At 27.9% G+C, this 18545-nt stretch overlaps 2 protein-coding genes across 2 annotated transcripts; one reads left to right on the plus strand and one right to left on the minus strand.

Moving 5' to 3' along the window:
• Window positions 1-10862: 10862 nt before the first annotated feature.
• Window positions 10863-12306, plus strand: LOC8271325 (FCS-Like Zinc finger 2). The gene is made up of 2 exons (XM_002517471.4): window positions 10863-11417; window positions 11737-12306. The coding sequence occupies exons 1-2, from the start codon at window positions 11101-11103 to the stop codon at window positions 11921-11923; spliced, it is 504 nt and encodes a 167-aa protein (XP_002517517.1). The 5' UTR covers window positions 10863-11100; the 3' UTR covers window positions 11924-12306.
• Window positions 12307-14397: 2091 nt separating this feature from the next.
• On the minus strand, window positions 14398-17160 carry LOC8271324 (60S ribosomal protein L7-4). The gene is made up of 6 exons (XM_002517470.4): window positions 16848-17160; window positions 16628-16725; window positions 16484-16541; window positions 15087-15166; window positions 14891-14993; window positions 14398-14790 (listed from the first exon to the last, which is right to left on the minus strand). Exons 1-6 carry the CDS (start codon window positions 17022-17024, stop codon window positions 14575-14577), a joined length of 732 nt encoding a protein of 243 aa, XP_002517516.1. The 5' UTR covers window positions 17025-17160; the 3' UTR covers window positions 14398-14574.
• Between the last annotated feature and the right edge of the window lie 1385 nt (window positions 17161-18545).

The raw sequence follows: 18545 nt of genomic DNA on the forward strand, positions 1-18545 counted from the left end.
ATATTTTCTTATAATTAAAAAAAAATGAACCTTAAGGTTTAGGAATTAATCACGTAGCCAATACTTTTTGTTTTTCTACTATAAAATGTTGAAAATTAAAAATCACTTTTATAGTAAAGAAATTTATAATCAAATTTATTAATTGCAAAAATTAACAAAAGAAAATATAAAATTTTAATTATATACGTAATTAAAATTGATATTTATTTATTAATTATATCTTATAATATATACTTAATGTTATTTTAACTAGTTGTTTAAGTTACTGATTATTTATTAAATAATTAAAATTTAAATTAACAAATCTAACCATTAAAAATAAATATGATACTGATATCACCTTGACGCCCAATAATGAGTTAACCTCGAAAATGCAGGAGTTGGGAATACCGCACGGGGAAGGGCACTGCGTGATAACTCTAAGCTCTAAAACCACAACAATTGACATATGATATTTAGAAAACTCTAAACCCTTCACAATTGTCCAGTTTTATATTTGTGTTACAACAATCAATTCTTCATATTTTAAAACTATTTTACACCAGGAGAGAAACTGCTCTAGAAGAAAGAAAAAAAAAAAAAAAAGAGTAGGATCCAAGGTTTTCCAATTCAAAAGAAATTTTAAAAATAAATACCAATATATACAATACAACTTTATTAAAATAATAACAAGTCCTTTAAAGAATATAACACAATTACTCCCTCAATTTCTTTTTATTTTATAATTCTTAGTGTTGCATAAGAATTAAGATATTATTTTTTAAGAAAGAAAAAAAAAATGACTAAACCATCCTCTTCTTTCTTTAATATAAGCACTTGGACCAAATACGTTAATTTAATAAGGATAGAACTGAAATTATTAATAAGAATAGGACTGGAAAGGAAAGATTTAACTCTTATTGGGATTCTAAAATAATACATAATTTTTGAAATAAATTCTTCAAAAAACGTCACTTAAATTTTACACTTTGGTCCCATCAAAATTTAAATTCAATTCCATCCCGCTGACATCGATTGAGAGTAGAAAGAAGTTTACCTCACATACCATCCCCCTCTTAAAAATTAATTACAAAGTTGTAAGACTATAAATTGAAGAAATGGATAACAAGTTAATTACGTTAGTTAATATACAATTCCAGTTGAAAAGAACAAAAATTTATCTATTTATTGCTTTGTGCTATAAATAATAATAAAATTATTATTAACAATAATAATAAATAATATCTCAATTTCAATATTAAATAATGACCGTTCAAACAATATATGGTGGTTATAAGTCTACAACATTTATTTCATGTTATTTAAAAAAATTATACACGTTTATAATACTATTTATAAAGTGTTACAAAATTTAGATCTCATTTTATTTTATATTATTTAATTTTTTTTATGTCTATATAGAAATAATTTTTAACTAATTATAAAAAAATTTATTTTAATTCGAGTCAATTGTAAATATAAATAAATTATATATTATAATAAGATAAATTTATTGAGTCCCAACTTAATAAAATATTCCTTTATATGCTAATATTTATATTTTTTTTAAATATATATTTTATTATATTTTATCTTTATCATATCATTACTTTATCTTTTATATTTTATTTGTATAACGTGATAAAATAATAATGTCTCTTATATCTAATTATTGTTATTTTACCAATAAAGCTAAAAGTATTAAATTAAAAAAGTATTTTAATATTTAAATTTGTATTAAATTATAATATTTTTACAATAATAAATGTTTAAATATATGGCTATACTAACAAACTTTGTGAAGTCAAATGACCTATGATATAAAGAAATTACGAATTTAACTCTTAGTAATACCTATTTTTACACGTTAATTTATTGTTTTTAATCAACTGAATAAGTGGATCAGTCTTACCGAATTTAAATACAGGAATTAAAATTTTTAAACTCATTTTATATAAAATAAACATTTTTTAAAAATTTATAAGGCTTAAATTATAATCTCCACTTAATATATAATGTGTTTAAATAAGATATTTTTGCACATCTAGGACAAAAAGAAGCCTATTTTTAAATCTTGAATTATTAGATAATCCAAGAACATAGTTATCAACTCTTTTATTGTCCTTTTATCGTTATCAAATTTTTTATTTCCTTTTTGTGCCTTTAAAAATGTCTAAAAAAAAAATTTATATAAAAAGGTTTGTTGGTTACAACTTCCTTTCTTTTATATCAGAGAGTCTCATTGTATTATATAATTATTCTATCTATAAATTATTTTTAATGTCCAAATATACTATATGTTATTAGTAAAAAAATAATGCTATAAGAATTAAGATTTATATTAAATTATTAAATACTAATACAATATTGGTAGAAATTCTTACATTTAGAATTAGAAGTACCTTTGAACTCTTTTTATTTTTTGTTGGATTAATTTATCATACAATAAGAATAAAAAATAAGTGTAAAATACAAGTGACCCACTAAAAATTTACATATCTTTTAACACTAATAATTAACACATACAAATTATATCTCTAATTAAAAAAATATTAAATTAAAACAGTTTAACTTTTAACACACTCTTAGTCATATATCTCAATACTAACAGATTATATATATAAAAAGCAAAATATGTATATACCCAGCTTAAATAGCATACTGTAGTTACATGTAAACAAAACATATTCACGAGTTAAATACAAAACTGTTTGCAGAAAGCATACGTCGAAGCACGCAAACTGTTTGACATAAATACCCAGAAAAGACACCCATTAAACTTTGGCATTATTACAGGGCTATTCGTCAGATTGTCAAAAAGTTCTTGACGATTCTGAAGATTATTCTGGGCGAAAATCCTTTTTTTCTTTTTTTTTTTTCTGTAATTTCTGTAACAAAAAAATATATAAAACAAAAGAGGAAATAAATCGAGAAACCCTTTAACACTTATTCCTTGGTTTCCAGGAAAATGAAACCAGAATTGATGTGGAGACCTACCATTTTTGAAAATGAAACGAAGCCCACAGCAAAGCAAAGCGGCATCGCTTTCCTATATTGCTGGCTTTTTCCAACAACTGGAGAAATTAATAATAAGAAAACTCTTCCTTCTTCTTCCTTTTTCTCTTCAATTATAAATGAGAAATTAATTATAGTACCTTTAGAAAAAGAAAAAAGAAAACAAAAAAAAACTTATACTACAAGTTGATTTTTATAATAATTGAGTGGACCATGCCCCAAACCAACGGGTCGTTCACTTCCTACTTGCTCCAACTCAAGAATGAGAAATGTCTTCACTCTCTTCATTACGTCCCTATCAATTTCTCCTTTCTACATTGACAAATTGGTCCCTATAAGAAGTGTCCATGGAAAATGAAAAGAAAAACAACAAAAGGAAAAATGACTTTCAAGGCTTCTCTTTTTCTTTTTCTTTTTCTTTTTCTGAAAAAACAAAATCTCAAGAACCACATATCTAAATCTGTTGGAGAGGAAGAAGTCTGTACTCCCAGGATTCTTGAAAAATACAAAATTGAAGTTAAACAGTGAGAAAGATGTTTTTGATCAGGAGAGTCGACATACTCTCATAAAATTTGAAAAGTAAGCATATATTTAATAGTAATTACAAAGGACTTTTTAAAAATTATCGAATATTCAATACGAGTTTTTATAAATTTTTTTAAAATATGTAAAAGTTAATAAATATTTAAATATAATTTTATAAAGTTTATATAAATAAATCAGTATTTAAAAGGTCGTCGATTGTTATAAATAGATTTTTGTATATATTTTGATACTGAAAAATATTTTGATTTACTTTAAAAATTAATTAATTTTTTAGTGTTTATATTAAAATTATTCTTTTTTTTTTATTTTATGTGCATTTTTAGTTGATATATATTTGATCGTTATTTGGCAAAATAAATATAGCAAAGGGGATTAGCGTTTTAAGTTTTGAATTTTAAATTTTAAATTTTAAATTGACATGGCGAGCGACGTTAAGGTGAGTGAATTTTAGGTGGTTTATTTTTTCCTTTTCTTTTCTTTAGGGGCTATAAGTTAATTAGTTGATAGATGTAGAATTTAATGCGAAGAAAGCTGTAACACAAACTAGGTGATTAGATGGGTCTCACTAAGGTTACAGGATGGTTACACTTGTTAAACGACATGTCATTATTTTATAGTTTATCAAAACGAAAAGGACGCCGCTGGAGAAAGTCTTTGATTAATTAAAATATGGACATTGTCACCCCCAAAGTACAAAAATTTCCTGAGAATCAAATCGCACTTTATTTCTACTTTTTGTGATTACATTTTTATTTCTTTTTCCTAAGTCGGTGATTTTATATATATATATATATATATATAATATAAATTTTTAATTCAGCAGGACAAATTTCGCTCTTCTTCCTAAATCCTAAACCCTAATTTTGATGATTTACTAGCATAACATTTTTAATAAATTTAATTTATATGTTGTTAGGTATATTTTAAGATATATTAACTCACACCGCAAGTAATTAGCAAATGACGAGAAAGATTTTTTAAATTTTATATTTAAAAAATAAAAAAAAATTGAAAAAATTCGTATTCAGAAAATCCATAAACATTTCATACAACTAAAAGGTAAATGAAAGAGTTGATTAGATTTATAGATTTTCTTCCAGAAAATTCATCAAAGAAAAAGGAACATTTCTTAAAGAGACTATTGGAGTGTGCAGGGAGAGCAGCAGTAGGGCTGTGGTTGTTTCTCAAATAGAATCTGCAAATAGGGACCCTACCCTTTTATTAAGCTCGTTCAACAATTACCCCATCACGGCATTTAATTAACCTACCTGCCGCACAAGCACATAATAAATAAATAAATATATATTTAATTCTCTTTTTCTAATATTTTTTAATTTAAATTTGTGTCTAAAATAACAGTCTACCCATATTATAACTAGTTTAATTATACATATTTTTAATTTAGATTTTAAATAAAAGAATATAATCTAAATCTTTTTTTAGCTCGTGATAAATTTACTTTTTATAAGTTTGATTTATATAATAATTAATAATTAATAATAATAATTTAAGATAAATCAATAAAACTCCTTTCTAAAATAATAGTATGCAATCCTTTGTCAATTAAAATTTAGTTAGTTAAATTGTTCTTTCTTTTTTAAAAGATTTCAATACGCTATTAATTACATGTATAGTGATAATAATAATAAATAAATAAAAAATAGAATTTTATAAGGTACAACTTAGCCCATACTTTGAAGAAAATAAAGTTTTTGTTTTGCCTGGCAGTTGCCTCCATTATAATTAGATTTTCTAGATCCAAATGTGTTGAAGATAATAATATAAGCATTTATACTTCCAAACCAAACCACAAAAGAAAAGTGTATTGAAGTTGAAACAGTAGTGAAATTAAGACTGAACCAAGTGGTCTGGGATTGGGAATTCACCAACTCTCTCTCTCTCTCTCTCTCTCTCTCTATATCTCATCTTCAATTTGAAATCCCCTTTAAAATTAGAGTCTGGGAATATCAGTAAGATTTGCCCCCCTCCAACACTGCAGATTTTGCCCCCTAACTTCACCCCATAGCCAACCCCTCTTCTTTCATTTCAATTTATTGACTGCACCCGTTTCTTCCCAACTGCTTTTCTCATTCTAAATTAATTGCTTTTCTTTTCTTTTTTAAAGAAATTGGATGCAGTATGAGAAATATATATATATATATATATAAGTTTCAAGTTTTAAATCATTATTTACTTTAATACAAATGAAAGAAATAAATATAATTGAAAATTTGTCAATAGCTCGTGGATTGAAAGTCTAAAACAATTTAAACTACTCAAATGTAGCTCAATTTTGGAATAAATAAGCCACATTTTATTGTATTAATATTTATTTATTTGGATAAAATAATATTAAACTCTTATAAGCTTTTTTATGGAAGGTTATACATGTAAAATATTACTAAATATTTTATTTTTATATACTTATTTAAATAAATATTATGTTTTAGTTTAATATTATATTTTAAAACGGTATTATCAATTACAATATTAAAATTTTAAAATGTGACCGTTGACTTATAAAACTAGTTCGTCTCTGCTCGCATTTTCTAATATATCAATTATTTATTAAAATTATTTCTAAAAAATAATTATATAATTTAAATTTAATAGCATAACAATAATAATATTGTAATATGGGTGATAATATATTTTAAAAACGTTAACATGATGGTCCAATATAGTAAGGTCAACCCTATTTAAAATTAAATTTTTTAAGGAAAATAATGACTATCACGCAAATATTATTAATTTCATCAACTTAATAAATGCCAGTTAGGAAAACCCCAATTTCAATTCTTTTGCCTCAAAATTATAAATTTTTGGTTTAATACATTTCTGAGTTACTGATACTTTACAATAACAACAAATAAAAGACAAAAATTATATTTGGAATATTTAATAAATTAATTATTCTTTTTACGGGACAGAAAAGGTATTTCGTGAGATCAACGGAAACTATGTTATATACAATTTCCACACAATCAGACCTTATTTGCACGTTACAAATAAAAAAAATATTATAAACCAATAAAACAAATAATTATGAAAATGAAAAGAAAGAAAATCTTTCGATGGGTGTGAGTGTCACGTGTCATAATAGCAAGAGTCTAGGTGGTGCCGTGGTGCAAAAAGAAACAGCACACGTGTACAGCGAATAATCTAAAGTACTGGCAGATTGGGCAGTTGTGGAGGCTGACCGCGATTCACGGGCAGAGCTTGTGGTTGGGGAAACAAAATCCTCGTAACATGAGCTTTGCTTTCTTTAAGACTTTTGTTAGTTATTATGCGCTACTGCTTGCTTTTGTCGTTTTCTTTCTTTTCTCTATTCTCTTAAAATAAAAAATAAAAAATATTTAATTAATTAAAGTAAATTACATTAGAAAAAGATTAATCATAAATTAGCATGATGATCTAGGGTTTAGGGACAGCACACTGCTTGCCATATGCCAAGCAATCTTACTCTCCACAATATGGAGAATCTTCTTAGATACTTAATTGATTAAATCAACTAATTAAGTGTACTTGTTTCCATATGGGGATTTTAATTCTTTATTATGCATGTCCTTAGTTGGCGATTCTTTTATTTTCTGGCCCTTTCTTTTTTCTTTTCTTTTACCAATTCACACCCTGTACTTTCCCTTTATATCTTTTAGTGTCTCTTCTATAAAAGCATTTTAAAATATTTTTTATATAAATTAAACTCTTTATTATAAAGCTATTCAATAAAATAAATTTCTAACACATTCTTTATTAAATAAAAATAGCATCGTAAATACTCTTTAACAATTAAACACTTATATTTATATTTCACCCAAAACAAGCGATGACAATTGAACTCCAATTATTTGAGATTTTTTTATTATTCATTGTAATTCCTTATATCTAATTTGAACGATGGAACTTTATTTTTAATTTCATAAGTCATATGCTAATTTAATAACGTTTTCCAACTTTTTCTTATCCTTTTCAAAAGAATAATCAAATGAAAAAACTATTCCTAATCTTTTAATTTTGTTTTGTTTAACATCTTATTTTGTACCTCCCCTTTATGGTCTATCATTTTGCTGCATTTTCATTTCTTAACACTCCAAATCACTTCTCAATTATAAAAGTTTTCATTTAAAAGACCCTACTCTTTATTGAAGTATTTTCAATTAGCAATAAATAATTAAGAACATTAGAGAAAATTTATATTTTCTCTTTATGCCCATCATTTTTTTTTTCAAATGTTAGAAAGACGTGTTGATGATTCTTAACTCATCTCATACAAAGACGTGTTGCTCCAATTATGTTGATAGACATATTTAATCTTGTAATTTATAAAAGCAAAATTACAAATTATTGATGACAATAAAAAAAAAAAAAAATTGTTGCCAGTAAGCAAAATATACCAGTAAAAAGGTAAAATTTATTAGTGATGTTGTTTAGAGATAAATTACCAGCACAAGATCGCTAATCGGTTAACAGTGATAAATCTTTATTTACAATAGGACTTTACGACGACCTACTGTCGCTAATTAATGGCACGACGACATGACATTTGACGATGTATAGAATTAATTCACAGTATTTGCATTGGTAAAGTCCATTGCTAAATAAACAAGAAATTACTTCATTTAGCAACAAGATTGTAGTTGGTTGCTAAGAGGAGCCGAAACGAGAGCATATCTTTTGCTAAGCTCTCACTATTTAGCGACGAATAAAATTTTGTTATAAAAATATAAGAAATTTAATAACGGTTAATAATTTATCGTCAAAATTATGTCTATATGTACATATCACTACTAGTTTACTATATATATATATATATAATATTTTGATATGTTTAAATGTTAATGATATTTTAGTCAAAAAATTATTTTTATTTATTTTTCAAACCTCATATATATATAAATGAAGAATAAAATTTGTATATGTGTGCCTTATAATTTATCAGGACTAGTATATATGGAGCTCTAATATATCTAAGTTTTTAAAATTTTATTTATTCTTAGAAATATTTATGTATATATGGAGTCTTGTATTTTTCTAGAGCTCTCTCTATATGAAAACATTTATACAAGGCCACCCGGCCTCAATGCGAAAAGCGAAGGAAGTGGCTATGAAGTAAAAATGGCATATGGAATGGATGGTGGTGCTAATGGTAACGGTGATGGGAAATATACTGATTCCGTGACCGTTGATTCGTTTAGTAAAAGTTAATTAGGTCGATTCAATATATTTAGATTTATTGCACTTTAGGTTTATAAAACAAGCCTCTGCTTCAAACGAGAAAAGAAAATAAAAGAAAAGCCGATAAAAAAGTGAAATGTTTAAGCGTATATATATTAGTGTCTTTTAATTATGAATTAATTTATAATATGTCTCAATTTCTATTCTAACTTTTTACACATATATTTATATTATACAGAATATAAATACATATATTATAAACAAAAATAAAACATATAAATCTAAAAAATAACAGAATAAAATTAATTAACTTAAAAGTATGCATTAAGAGCATATATAAAAATACACTTAAATTTTATAAAATAAATATATAGATAAAATAGTAAGAATTTTTTATAATTTAATTATATTCTAGTTATAAATATATAAATATATTAAAATTTTTAAGATAGTAAAATTTATATTCGACGGATTTTAAATTAATTATATAATAAAATTTTTTATTTATTTTTATTATTTACTCCTTGTATATATTACTCAGAATGATTTTTGAAGAGAGAAAATAGTATTTTGAAGATAATAGGAAGCCTAATATAATAAAAGGACACTAGTCTAGAAATTTAAATGGTAACTACCTCAGAAGAAGTAATGGATTGGCTAAAAGGAATAATTGTTTCGACTTTCAAGCAAATGCAATTACATGAGAATACTCAATTGCCTGAATTTGAGGCGTTGTCGTTTATACAAACCTAGAAAAAGCATTTGTCGTCTAATACTGAAAAGTGCTTAAAGAAAGAAACAAAAACACCTATTGAGGCGGTCGAACACAAATGAATATCACATTTGTCGTCACCCGCTAAATGAAAAAAGCCAAGAAAACAGCATCACCACCGTAATCATCATCATAGAAAGCTAAAAAAAAACTGAAATCATGGGCTAGAGAGTAGAGGAGGAGGGTATGTGGGGTCCACTTTTCTTCTTTTCTTTATTTTAGGATGGTGGGGCTAACATATGGGTCCCACGAAACAATAAGAGTGGGCAAAAAGGACAATACAAATTAGGAAAAGAGATTAGTGGGAAAAGGTGATGTAATAATAATGGGTATGTATGTGTGCTTTGAGTGAATAAGAAGAAGAAGAAGAAGAACCCATGACCCATGGTTTTGGAAGTAACAAAGTAATATGGTACTACAAATGTCTTTCGCTACTCTTACTTTCACCCACGGCGCGTGCACCTAACTCTGATGTGCAATTTGATTAAATATTTTTTTATACGTAATTAACTCAGACCATAATAAATATTAAAAAATGACGAACAAAAATATTAAGAATTTAATTTTTTAATATATATAAATAAAAATATCAACTAAATTAATTAAAAAATATATTTTATGAGATTTGATTTTTAAAAAGCTGAAAAGTAAAAATAATTTTAATATTTATTTTTTAATAGTATTTTAAAATTTTAAAATTTGAAAAGACCGAAAATATCTATTTAAGTATGTTGTTATAAATTTTTAATTAGTTTTATATATTTATTTATTACAAAAAAATATAAATAATAATCTTTTAGTACTTAAAGAATTAATTTAGAGAGTGTATTAGAAATAAATAATTTAAAATTTTAAATGTAAATACTAAATTTTAATTTTAATTCTTTAAGTGAATAATAAATTTTAATTGCTATTTTTAAAATCAGAAAAGTTGGTTAACCAAAATGATTTCTGTAACTAATTCTCAAAAAAGAAAAAAAAAATTCTGTAACTACAAGCTGGTACTTACAACAACAAAACAAAAATTAAAAATATAACCATCAAATGAAAAAGAAAATTAAAAAAGAAAAAGACAAACAAACCCCTTGACTTAGGGGGGGTGAACGTTACAGTAGACGCGCAAATGTACGAGCGTAGCCTCCTAAATATTGACGTTATTTTCTCTCTAGTGGGGTTAGTGGAATAAAGATCTAGCGTCGAAAAAGCCAGAATATATCACAAACAATTACCCCTTAACACTCACAAAATTACTCAGTTGCCATCCAATTAAATTAGTCGGTAGTAACGGTGAGTAGTGGTCATTTCGTAGTTTATGAATAAAAGCAATGGCAAATACGTCATAGTGGGATTGCAGGGGTTTTCTTTCTTTCTTGAAGCCAATGGATTCACTTGCACGGATTCTTGATACCTGCCGTTGTTTATGGTTCTCTCTCTATAAGATTTGATCTTTTTGCTATAAAAACTTGGCTATTTCTTTTCACTTCTTTAAGCCTTTCTCTCTCAGTTTCTTGGTTTTCTTCACTCGAGAATAATCAAAGAAAAGCAGGCAAGAATCCAATAACCTAAGCAAGAAAAGAAAGAGCCTTCAAGAAGTTGTTAAAGGAAGAGAATTGATGGAATCATTTTCAGGGACAAGAAGAGTGCCTTATTTTATAGAGGAAGATGATGGGTTGGTTTCTCTTGCAGATATGGAAGCTGGGTTTTCAGGAAACCAACAGCAACAACAACAGAAACATCAGCACCCATTCTTCTCTAGATCACTTTGTTATGGGAAGGAGGGTAGTATGAGGACTATATCATCATCTATTTCTTCTCCAAGATCTGCAAGGTTTTATGATGCAAGATTTGAAGATCATCAACCTCATTTCTTGGAAGCTTGTTTTCTTTGCAAGAAACCACTTGGTGATAATAGAGACATCTTCATGTATAGGTAAGTTAATTATTTTTGAAATTACTTTACTGTTCATGTCTTATATGAACATGGTATTGTGGTCCTAGATGTTGAACTTTTTTGTTACATATGTTTTTAGAATTTAAATTCTTTAATCTGAACTAAAGAAAATAAGAACCTCTGATGGGAAAAATTGAAAGCAATGTTTTTATCTTTTTCTATAATTGGAAAAACAACCAAGTAGTGAACAAGAGGACTTCTTTTCAGTAGTTTGTATGTTTTATGGTTGTTGTAATTTTGAGTGTTTTTAGATTGCTGGATTTCTTATGGGAAATTTTGAATTGTGAAATAAATGCAGAGGGGATACTCCATTCTGCAGTGAAGAGTGCAGACAAGAGCAAATAGAGATAGATGAAGCCAAAGACAAGAATTGGAATCTCTCTTCAATGAAGAAGTTAAGAAAAAAAGACAAGAAGAGATCATCCATATCTCCTACTAAAGCCCAGGATTATCCTTCCAGAACAGGCGCTGTAGCTGCAGCTTAAGCTTAAACAGACCTAAACACCCACAAAAAAACACAAATATATATGTTACATATATAAAGAGAGATACTTTTTCTTTAATATATAAATATTTTCCACTTGAAAGAAAAAAAGAGAGATATTAGAGGACGTAATATATGGTTTAATGATGGTTTTTCTCCACCAAGTTGAAAGGGCCAAGGATACGGATGGAGGAGGACAAGAAGAACCATTTTGAGGTTTTCTTTTTTTTTTTTGAGTAGTTTGCTTTTTTGGGTTTTTGTTTCTCTTTTTTCTAACTTCTATATTGTGAATGGTACATGTATGGGAATTGAGAGGTGCTTGTATCTGGCTCTATTTTGGTTTTTCTTGCCCCTCTGAATAAAAAGGTTTTTCTTTTTATTTTTTCCTATGCTGTTACTAGATATGTTTCAATGGAAAATGAAGATGAAAGGAATCTCTTTCTCCGAGTCTTTGTTGCAAATTTTTACTGCAACTTTGCTTTCTTTCTTTGGATGTTCATTTTCCTTAAATTTACTTGTACTGGAGTCTATTTGGTCTTGTGGAGACAAGGTTCAAGAGAAAGATGAGTGAGAGTGAGTGACCTTCCCGGTAAGCAGGAGGAAAGTGGTGAAATTTGAGCAATAATTACAATGTCATTTCTTTATGGTAAAATAATTAAAAGAAGTTTTGATTAGTCTCTGTTGAACGTGGTCAGTGCTCTCCACTAGAGAAGTAGCTGTTTCCCATGACAGTTCAAATTCATCTCAGAGAGGGCTTTTTCTTTTTCCCCCTTTGTGTGGGTGATAAATACTCCATCATCATCATCATCATCATCATCATACATATTGGGTTGAAAAACTTGTGAGTAAAAATTGACCATATCATCAACCAAGGTTTTTATTTTTCCTTTGAAATTTGACATATTTTTCTTTTTCTATAAATCTTATTGGTTAATGATTCGATGCGAGTTAAGTGGCTCATTTGTTTTCTGTGAATCGATTTATGATGCTATATGCTTTTGATTCCTGTGATTTTATTTATGATGCTACAGGAGCCTAGTACTTTTTGACTTGTGGAAAATAAATCTCCTTCAGGAATTGCACTTGGGCTATTGACATTTGTTTCTTATGATGTTTCTTTCTTTTCTTTTCTTCCAAGTATGGTAGAAGTGTTATTTTTAAAGTGATATTTATGTATATTAAGAAATGTAGTTCGAATATATGTGTAATTCTTGCAATTTGGTATCTTACACAGCTGAAATTGCTTTTCTTGTAAACGATTATTAATTGTTTTTCTTTTTGTGAAAGAAAAACAATATTAATTTTAAAAGAGGAAAATCTAAAGAAAGATCATTATCGAAAACATACACTTAAAAATCAAGTGGAGGAAGGAACACATTCAAAGTAAGAAAGGGCTTAAGCAATACTTAGTGTTGAAGGGAGGGTATCCCACATGGGCTAACAACCCTTTTTATGTTCTGAACATTAGATTGATTTGGATTCTTTCCTGACTATTCCCATTGTTCCTGAGCTTGGTAGGGACCAATAAAGTTGACTTGGAAAGCCACCAGCTAGCTAACTAACTATTTACCTATGGCCACTGTTCCTATTCACCCGGAAATGCTGACATTTTAGCTTAAATTTGCTTCAATTATTAGTTGAAACATGTGCCTGCGTCGACTTCAATAAAGGAGAAGAAGAATATGGTTTGTGATATGCCTGCCTCTTTAGGGCTGAGCTCACTTTTGGGTTGGACTGGCGACATAACACTTAGGACCTTTATGGGAAGATGGGCATTCCTGTTGGATGTAGTTTAGTAGATGAAAAATTTACTAAAAATTTATGATAATAGAAGAAAAAAATAATAATAATCATAAAATAAATTAGCTATTATAGAAGCAAATGATTGTGTAATCATAAATCTATCTGTTGCTCTCAGAATAATTAATTGCATATTAAATTTCAAGAAATGTTCTGAATCTTATAATAGTAGCACCACATACGAGTTGCATTATTACTATTTCAAATCTCCACCTCCACCGTGACGATGCGATGTGTTCAACATAAATCCCAATTCTTGATTTTAGATTTCAAGTCTTTTACTTGAGCCAATGGGTATATACTTTTAACAGTAAAACAATTGATTCTTCTTTCTTCAAAAGATTCAATTCTGTATTACCCATTCGCTCAAGTGTTACTCGTTGATCAATCAGAGGTTACCAAACGTATATCCATTGGGTCAAGTGTTACTCGCTAATCAGCAGATCTGCCATACCAAACGATAGCTGGCCATCTTTACCAAACGATATCAGTGTTGCATTCATTAAAGCAAGCAACTGCACCGAGTAGCTTTTCAACCGGCTCCGTTCAGCAGAGCTACTTCCGTTTATTCTAATGTTTAATAGTTTTAAGAATCATTCAAATGGAGATCACAAAACAATTCAGGCAATACTCAGAAAACAAAAGCCACCACAGAGAAAACAATAGAACCCAAACTCTGCAATCAGTCTCCCACAAGAAAATTGCAATTACTTCAATGCTACAGTATGAATGCCAAAGTTCACAAAACAAAAACCACTAATTTCAAGCTGCAAAAAATTACCAGTCTTCGTCACTGAAGGGATCATACAAGAAAAAGTCCCAAAACTCCAATAGAATAATATACCAGACAGCCTAGTTCATCCTCCTGATTAGCTCATTGATATAATCTTCTCGGTTTCCAGCATCACCGCCTTCTACATAGTGATTTCTCTTCTTCTTCAAACCTTCCAAAGGAGCCTTGAGCTGGAATGGCCATAGGAAGTTGTTTGCCTCCTTGAAGTGGGGTCCAACAGTCAGAATTTCATGGATAAGATCCTCCATGCAGATGATTCCATGTTTGCCCAGAACCTGAAATTGTGAGTTCAAAGGATGAGAGCATTGATCTTCATCAGCAAATAGATCCCAAATAATCAATATTACTGATTGAAAACACATTCAGATTACAAACCTGCTCAACAATTGAATTGTCAGTCAATGCAATTCTCTGCTGGTTCACTTTTCCATAGCCCCTCTTGTAAATCAATTCTTTGACACTCTTCAAATTAGGGTATCTAAAATACAAGTTATAAGTTTGAGAAATCACAGAGTGCACGTATTAAAGGTGAACTATTACACAAACACACACACAGAAAGAGAGAGCGCACCCATATGTCACATAGGGCTCAACTCTATGCAGCATGTTCACAGTTGCCTTGTTAACTTTTAGGAAAACGCCATTGAATATCTGAAACCACAAAACCAGCATGTTCAATTAACATATTATTGATAATTAGAGGCACGAGAACTAAGCACAAGGAAGAAAAAACATGAAAATGATGCAAAAATTGTCCAAAGCACACAGACTCTACATATGCTAACTGAGACAGGAACAGGATTCTTACTTCATTAAGGCATTAACTATATCATGATTACTGTGAGGACTGCTATGGGTTATCACAGAAAACTTTCAAGCAGAAGTGCTTATAGAAATAATTTTCCTTAAAACCGCATGTCAATGAAAAAAAAAAAAAAAAAACTGAAACTGCAACCAGTATCCAGGGGCCTGGAATTCAATGTGGTTACTACTCAACATTCGAGACATGAGACAGACTCTCTAACTTCATTTAGTACTTCCAGCAAGGCACGAAACCTACTTGGTGTCTCATAAGCACAAAATATTCCATAAATTCAAGAGATACACAGCCTCATACATGCCTCGGCATGCAGGAACGAGGGACCACAACTTACAGAGATGTAACAGCATCAGTCATTGACCTCATTATTTGTTCGACCAAATCTCAATCAGACATGAGATAGTTGCATGCTTCAAATATAAGATTCTTAGAAGTTCAACAGAAAGTGCAATAAACAAATTAGGATTCAACCTTACAGGTACTGCAATAAGTTCTAAGCTGCGCTGAGAGTTTAGGGAAAAAACCCATTCAGAATTCCCAAAAGCCATTCACATACTTGCATTCTTAAAACATGATTCTTCTATTAATCCCATTACCGACCACAACAACCCTCAATCTCCAACCCAAATATAGAACAAGATAGCATCCAAAGTTATCCAGCATATATGATCCATAGAAAAGAAGTTATATTATCTAAAGTAGGGCCAGAAACACAGGGGATAGGTAAATATTAGGCCAATCCACTCTATGAATTAGACAAACTCAACAAGATAATTAACACTTGGATAAAATGGTCAAAATTTCAAAGGAAGTCCAGTCACTTTCTTAAACATTAAAAGTATAGAAAATACATCAAAATACAGAATGGTAAAAAAAAAAACAATAACATTGCCAAAAACAAATAGACATTCTTGAGCAAATCAACTTCCCTCATCCCATTGCCACAATCCTCAAACAGACTGAAAGATTCGAAGTTTACCACAGAAATGCAGTTTGAATACAATTTCATATGAAAATAAAAAACATACAAATAAAGAAATACGATGCACCAATATAGACATGTCAACATAACATGTATAAAAGTTAAAATAAAACCAAATGTTATCAAATAAAATTGCACAACACCAATGAGAATGTTAGATATTCACCTGTCTCAAACGCAACAGCTGCAAAATCTTCCTGGTCTTTGGGTCAATAGCATTAATACTGAAAGTTTCAGCATAGGAATGTCAATCAAAATCTCACAAAATAAGATAGTAAAACAATAAAAGAAAAAGAAAAAGAGAACATACCCACGAATCCGGATGATAAACAAAAGCTTAGCTTCAGGGTTAACATAAAACCCTCCTTTCAACTTAGCCTCACGCTTAAGCTGAATCAGCTCCTTTTGCTATATCAAAAAGAAAATGCGATATTTAAGTCAGCAAAAGCGCAACAATAGAAGCCCAAATCGAAATAACATTATTAAAGAGAAACGATGATTGCTTTGTCAAAACAATCAAAGTATAAGACCTGCTGATCATACTCCTTGGCATATAGCTTAGCTCTGTTAAAAATCAACTTCCGGCTTTCCTTAGCTTTCTTTTTTGAGGCTTCTAATTCTTGCTTCTTAGCCAATGCCCACTCCTCATTTCTCTTTGTTTTCTTTAAAACGGATTCTGGCACCATTTTGACTTCCTCACTCCCCATTTCGGTCTCTCTTCTGATTCGTGTTTCTTTGTTTCTTTGAGATCTCTGTAGGTTATATTGAGAGAGGGCGAGCCGCTAAACCTTCTAACAGAGACTAAAATATAGTGAAACTAGGGTTTTTTTTGTTATGAAATGGACGGCCGATAGTTGCTCTGTGTCTTTAGGACTAATCCTAGCCTTTTGTTTATAACAATGTAGTTTTCTAGCATTATGGACTTTCCTTTGGCGGGCTTTGGCCCTAAAAATCTTAAAACCTGTTTGGGTCTTCAGGATCGTTTCTTTACAGGAACTACTGTAATTCGTATATTTTGTGACAGTAGAAAAATTCTGAATATAATAATAACATATATAAATACAGAATTATGGTTGTGATTCTCTCAATTTAAAAAAGATAATAATCTAAATGACATAGGAGTTGGCGCAATATGTGGATACAATTATATATATATATATATATATATATATATATATATATATATATATATATATATATATATATATATATATATATATATATATATATATATATATATATATATATATATATATATATATATATATATATATATATTATTAATTTTAAAATTTTAATTTTTTTTGCCATGTATTCTTAATTTTTGACACGTAAGATTTTTATTTTAATATATATACTATGTTTGACACATGAGATTCAAGCTTATGTTCAATTTTGTGATTATTTTCTATTAATTTATTGATTAATAAGTTATAAACTTAAAAGAATTTAACACGTATGTTTAATTTTTGACACATAAAACTTTTATTTTGATACGTGAGATTCAAGTTTATGTGTAATTTTATGGTATTTTCTACTAATTTATTGATTAATAAGTTATATTCTTAATTAAATACTCATTCTAATCCAAAAGTATATATATTAATAATAAATTAATTTTCTAATTAAATAATAATCAGTTTTCTAAGTAGATAATGATTGGTCTTCTAATTAGATAACAATTATTCTAAAAAATATCATACTAATATATTTTAATATTATATTAACTAATAAATTATCTTTCTAATTTGATAATAATTTTAATTATAGAAAATAATATTTTTAAATATTATATTTACTAATAAATTAATCTTTAATTATCTAATAATTTCTAGTTCTAAAAAAATAGTGATACCAATTATATTGATGATTTATATGATATTATAATTAATAAATACATATTTTAAAAAATAGTTTTTATATTGTCTTACTAATAAAAATTTAAAGAAAGTTAAGAAAAGTTAAAAATAGTTACTTTGCTATTATTTTTTAAAATATTATATATAAATATTAATATTAATATTTTATTAAATTATGTCTATAAATTTAATTTTATAATTAAACGACTAATATCCTTAAATTTATTTTTACATACTATAAAATTAGTTTGATGTTAACATCTCCTCTTAGAAAGTTAATATATGTTTTCTATCAATAAAAAATAAAATCTTTTTAATAAAATAAAGAAAAAAACAGGAAATATTATTATTAAGATACACACTTCCACC

Source organism: Ricinus communis, chromosome 5 (genome assembly GCF_019578655.1).
Source record: "Ricinus communis isolate WT05 ecotype wild-type chromosome 5, ASM1957865v1, whole genome shotgun sequence".
NCBI lineage: Eukaryota > Viridiplantae > Streptophyta > Magnoliopsida > Malpighiales > Euphorbiaceae > Ricinus > Ricinus communis.

What these genes read in the sequence shown, in the direction of transcription:
- LOC8271325 (XM_002517471.4), top strand. Translation starts at nt 11,101, where the DNA reads ATGGAATCATTTTCAGGGACAAGAAGAGTGCCTTATTTTATAGAGGAA. An exon ending in AGAGACATCTTCATGTATAG is followed by an intron (nt 11,418 to 11,736) that starts GTAAGTTAATTA and finishes AAATAAATGCAG; the next exon opens with AGGGGATACTCCATTCTGCA.
- LOC8271324 (XM_002517470.4), bottom strand. Translation starts at nt 17,024, where the DNA reads ATGGGGAGTGAGGAAGTCAAAATGGTGCCAGAATCCGTTTTAAAGAAA. An exon ending in AGCTGTTGCGTTTGAGACAG is followed by an intron (nt 15,167 to 16,483) that starts GTGAATATCTAA and finishes TTGTGGTTTCAG; the next exon opens with ATATTCAATGGCGTTTTCCT. An exon ending in ACAATTCAATTGTTGAGCAG is followed by an intron (nt 14,791 to 14,890) that starts GTTTGTAATCTG and finishes TCACAATTTCAG; the next exon opens with GTTCTGGGCAAACATGGAAT.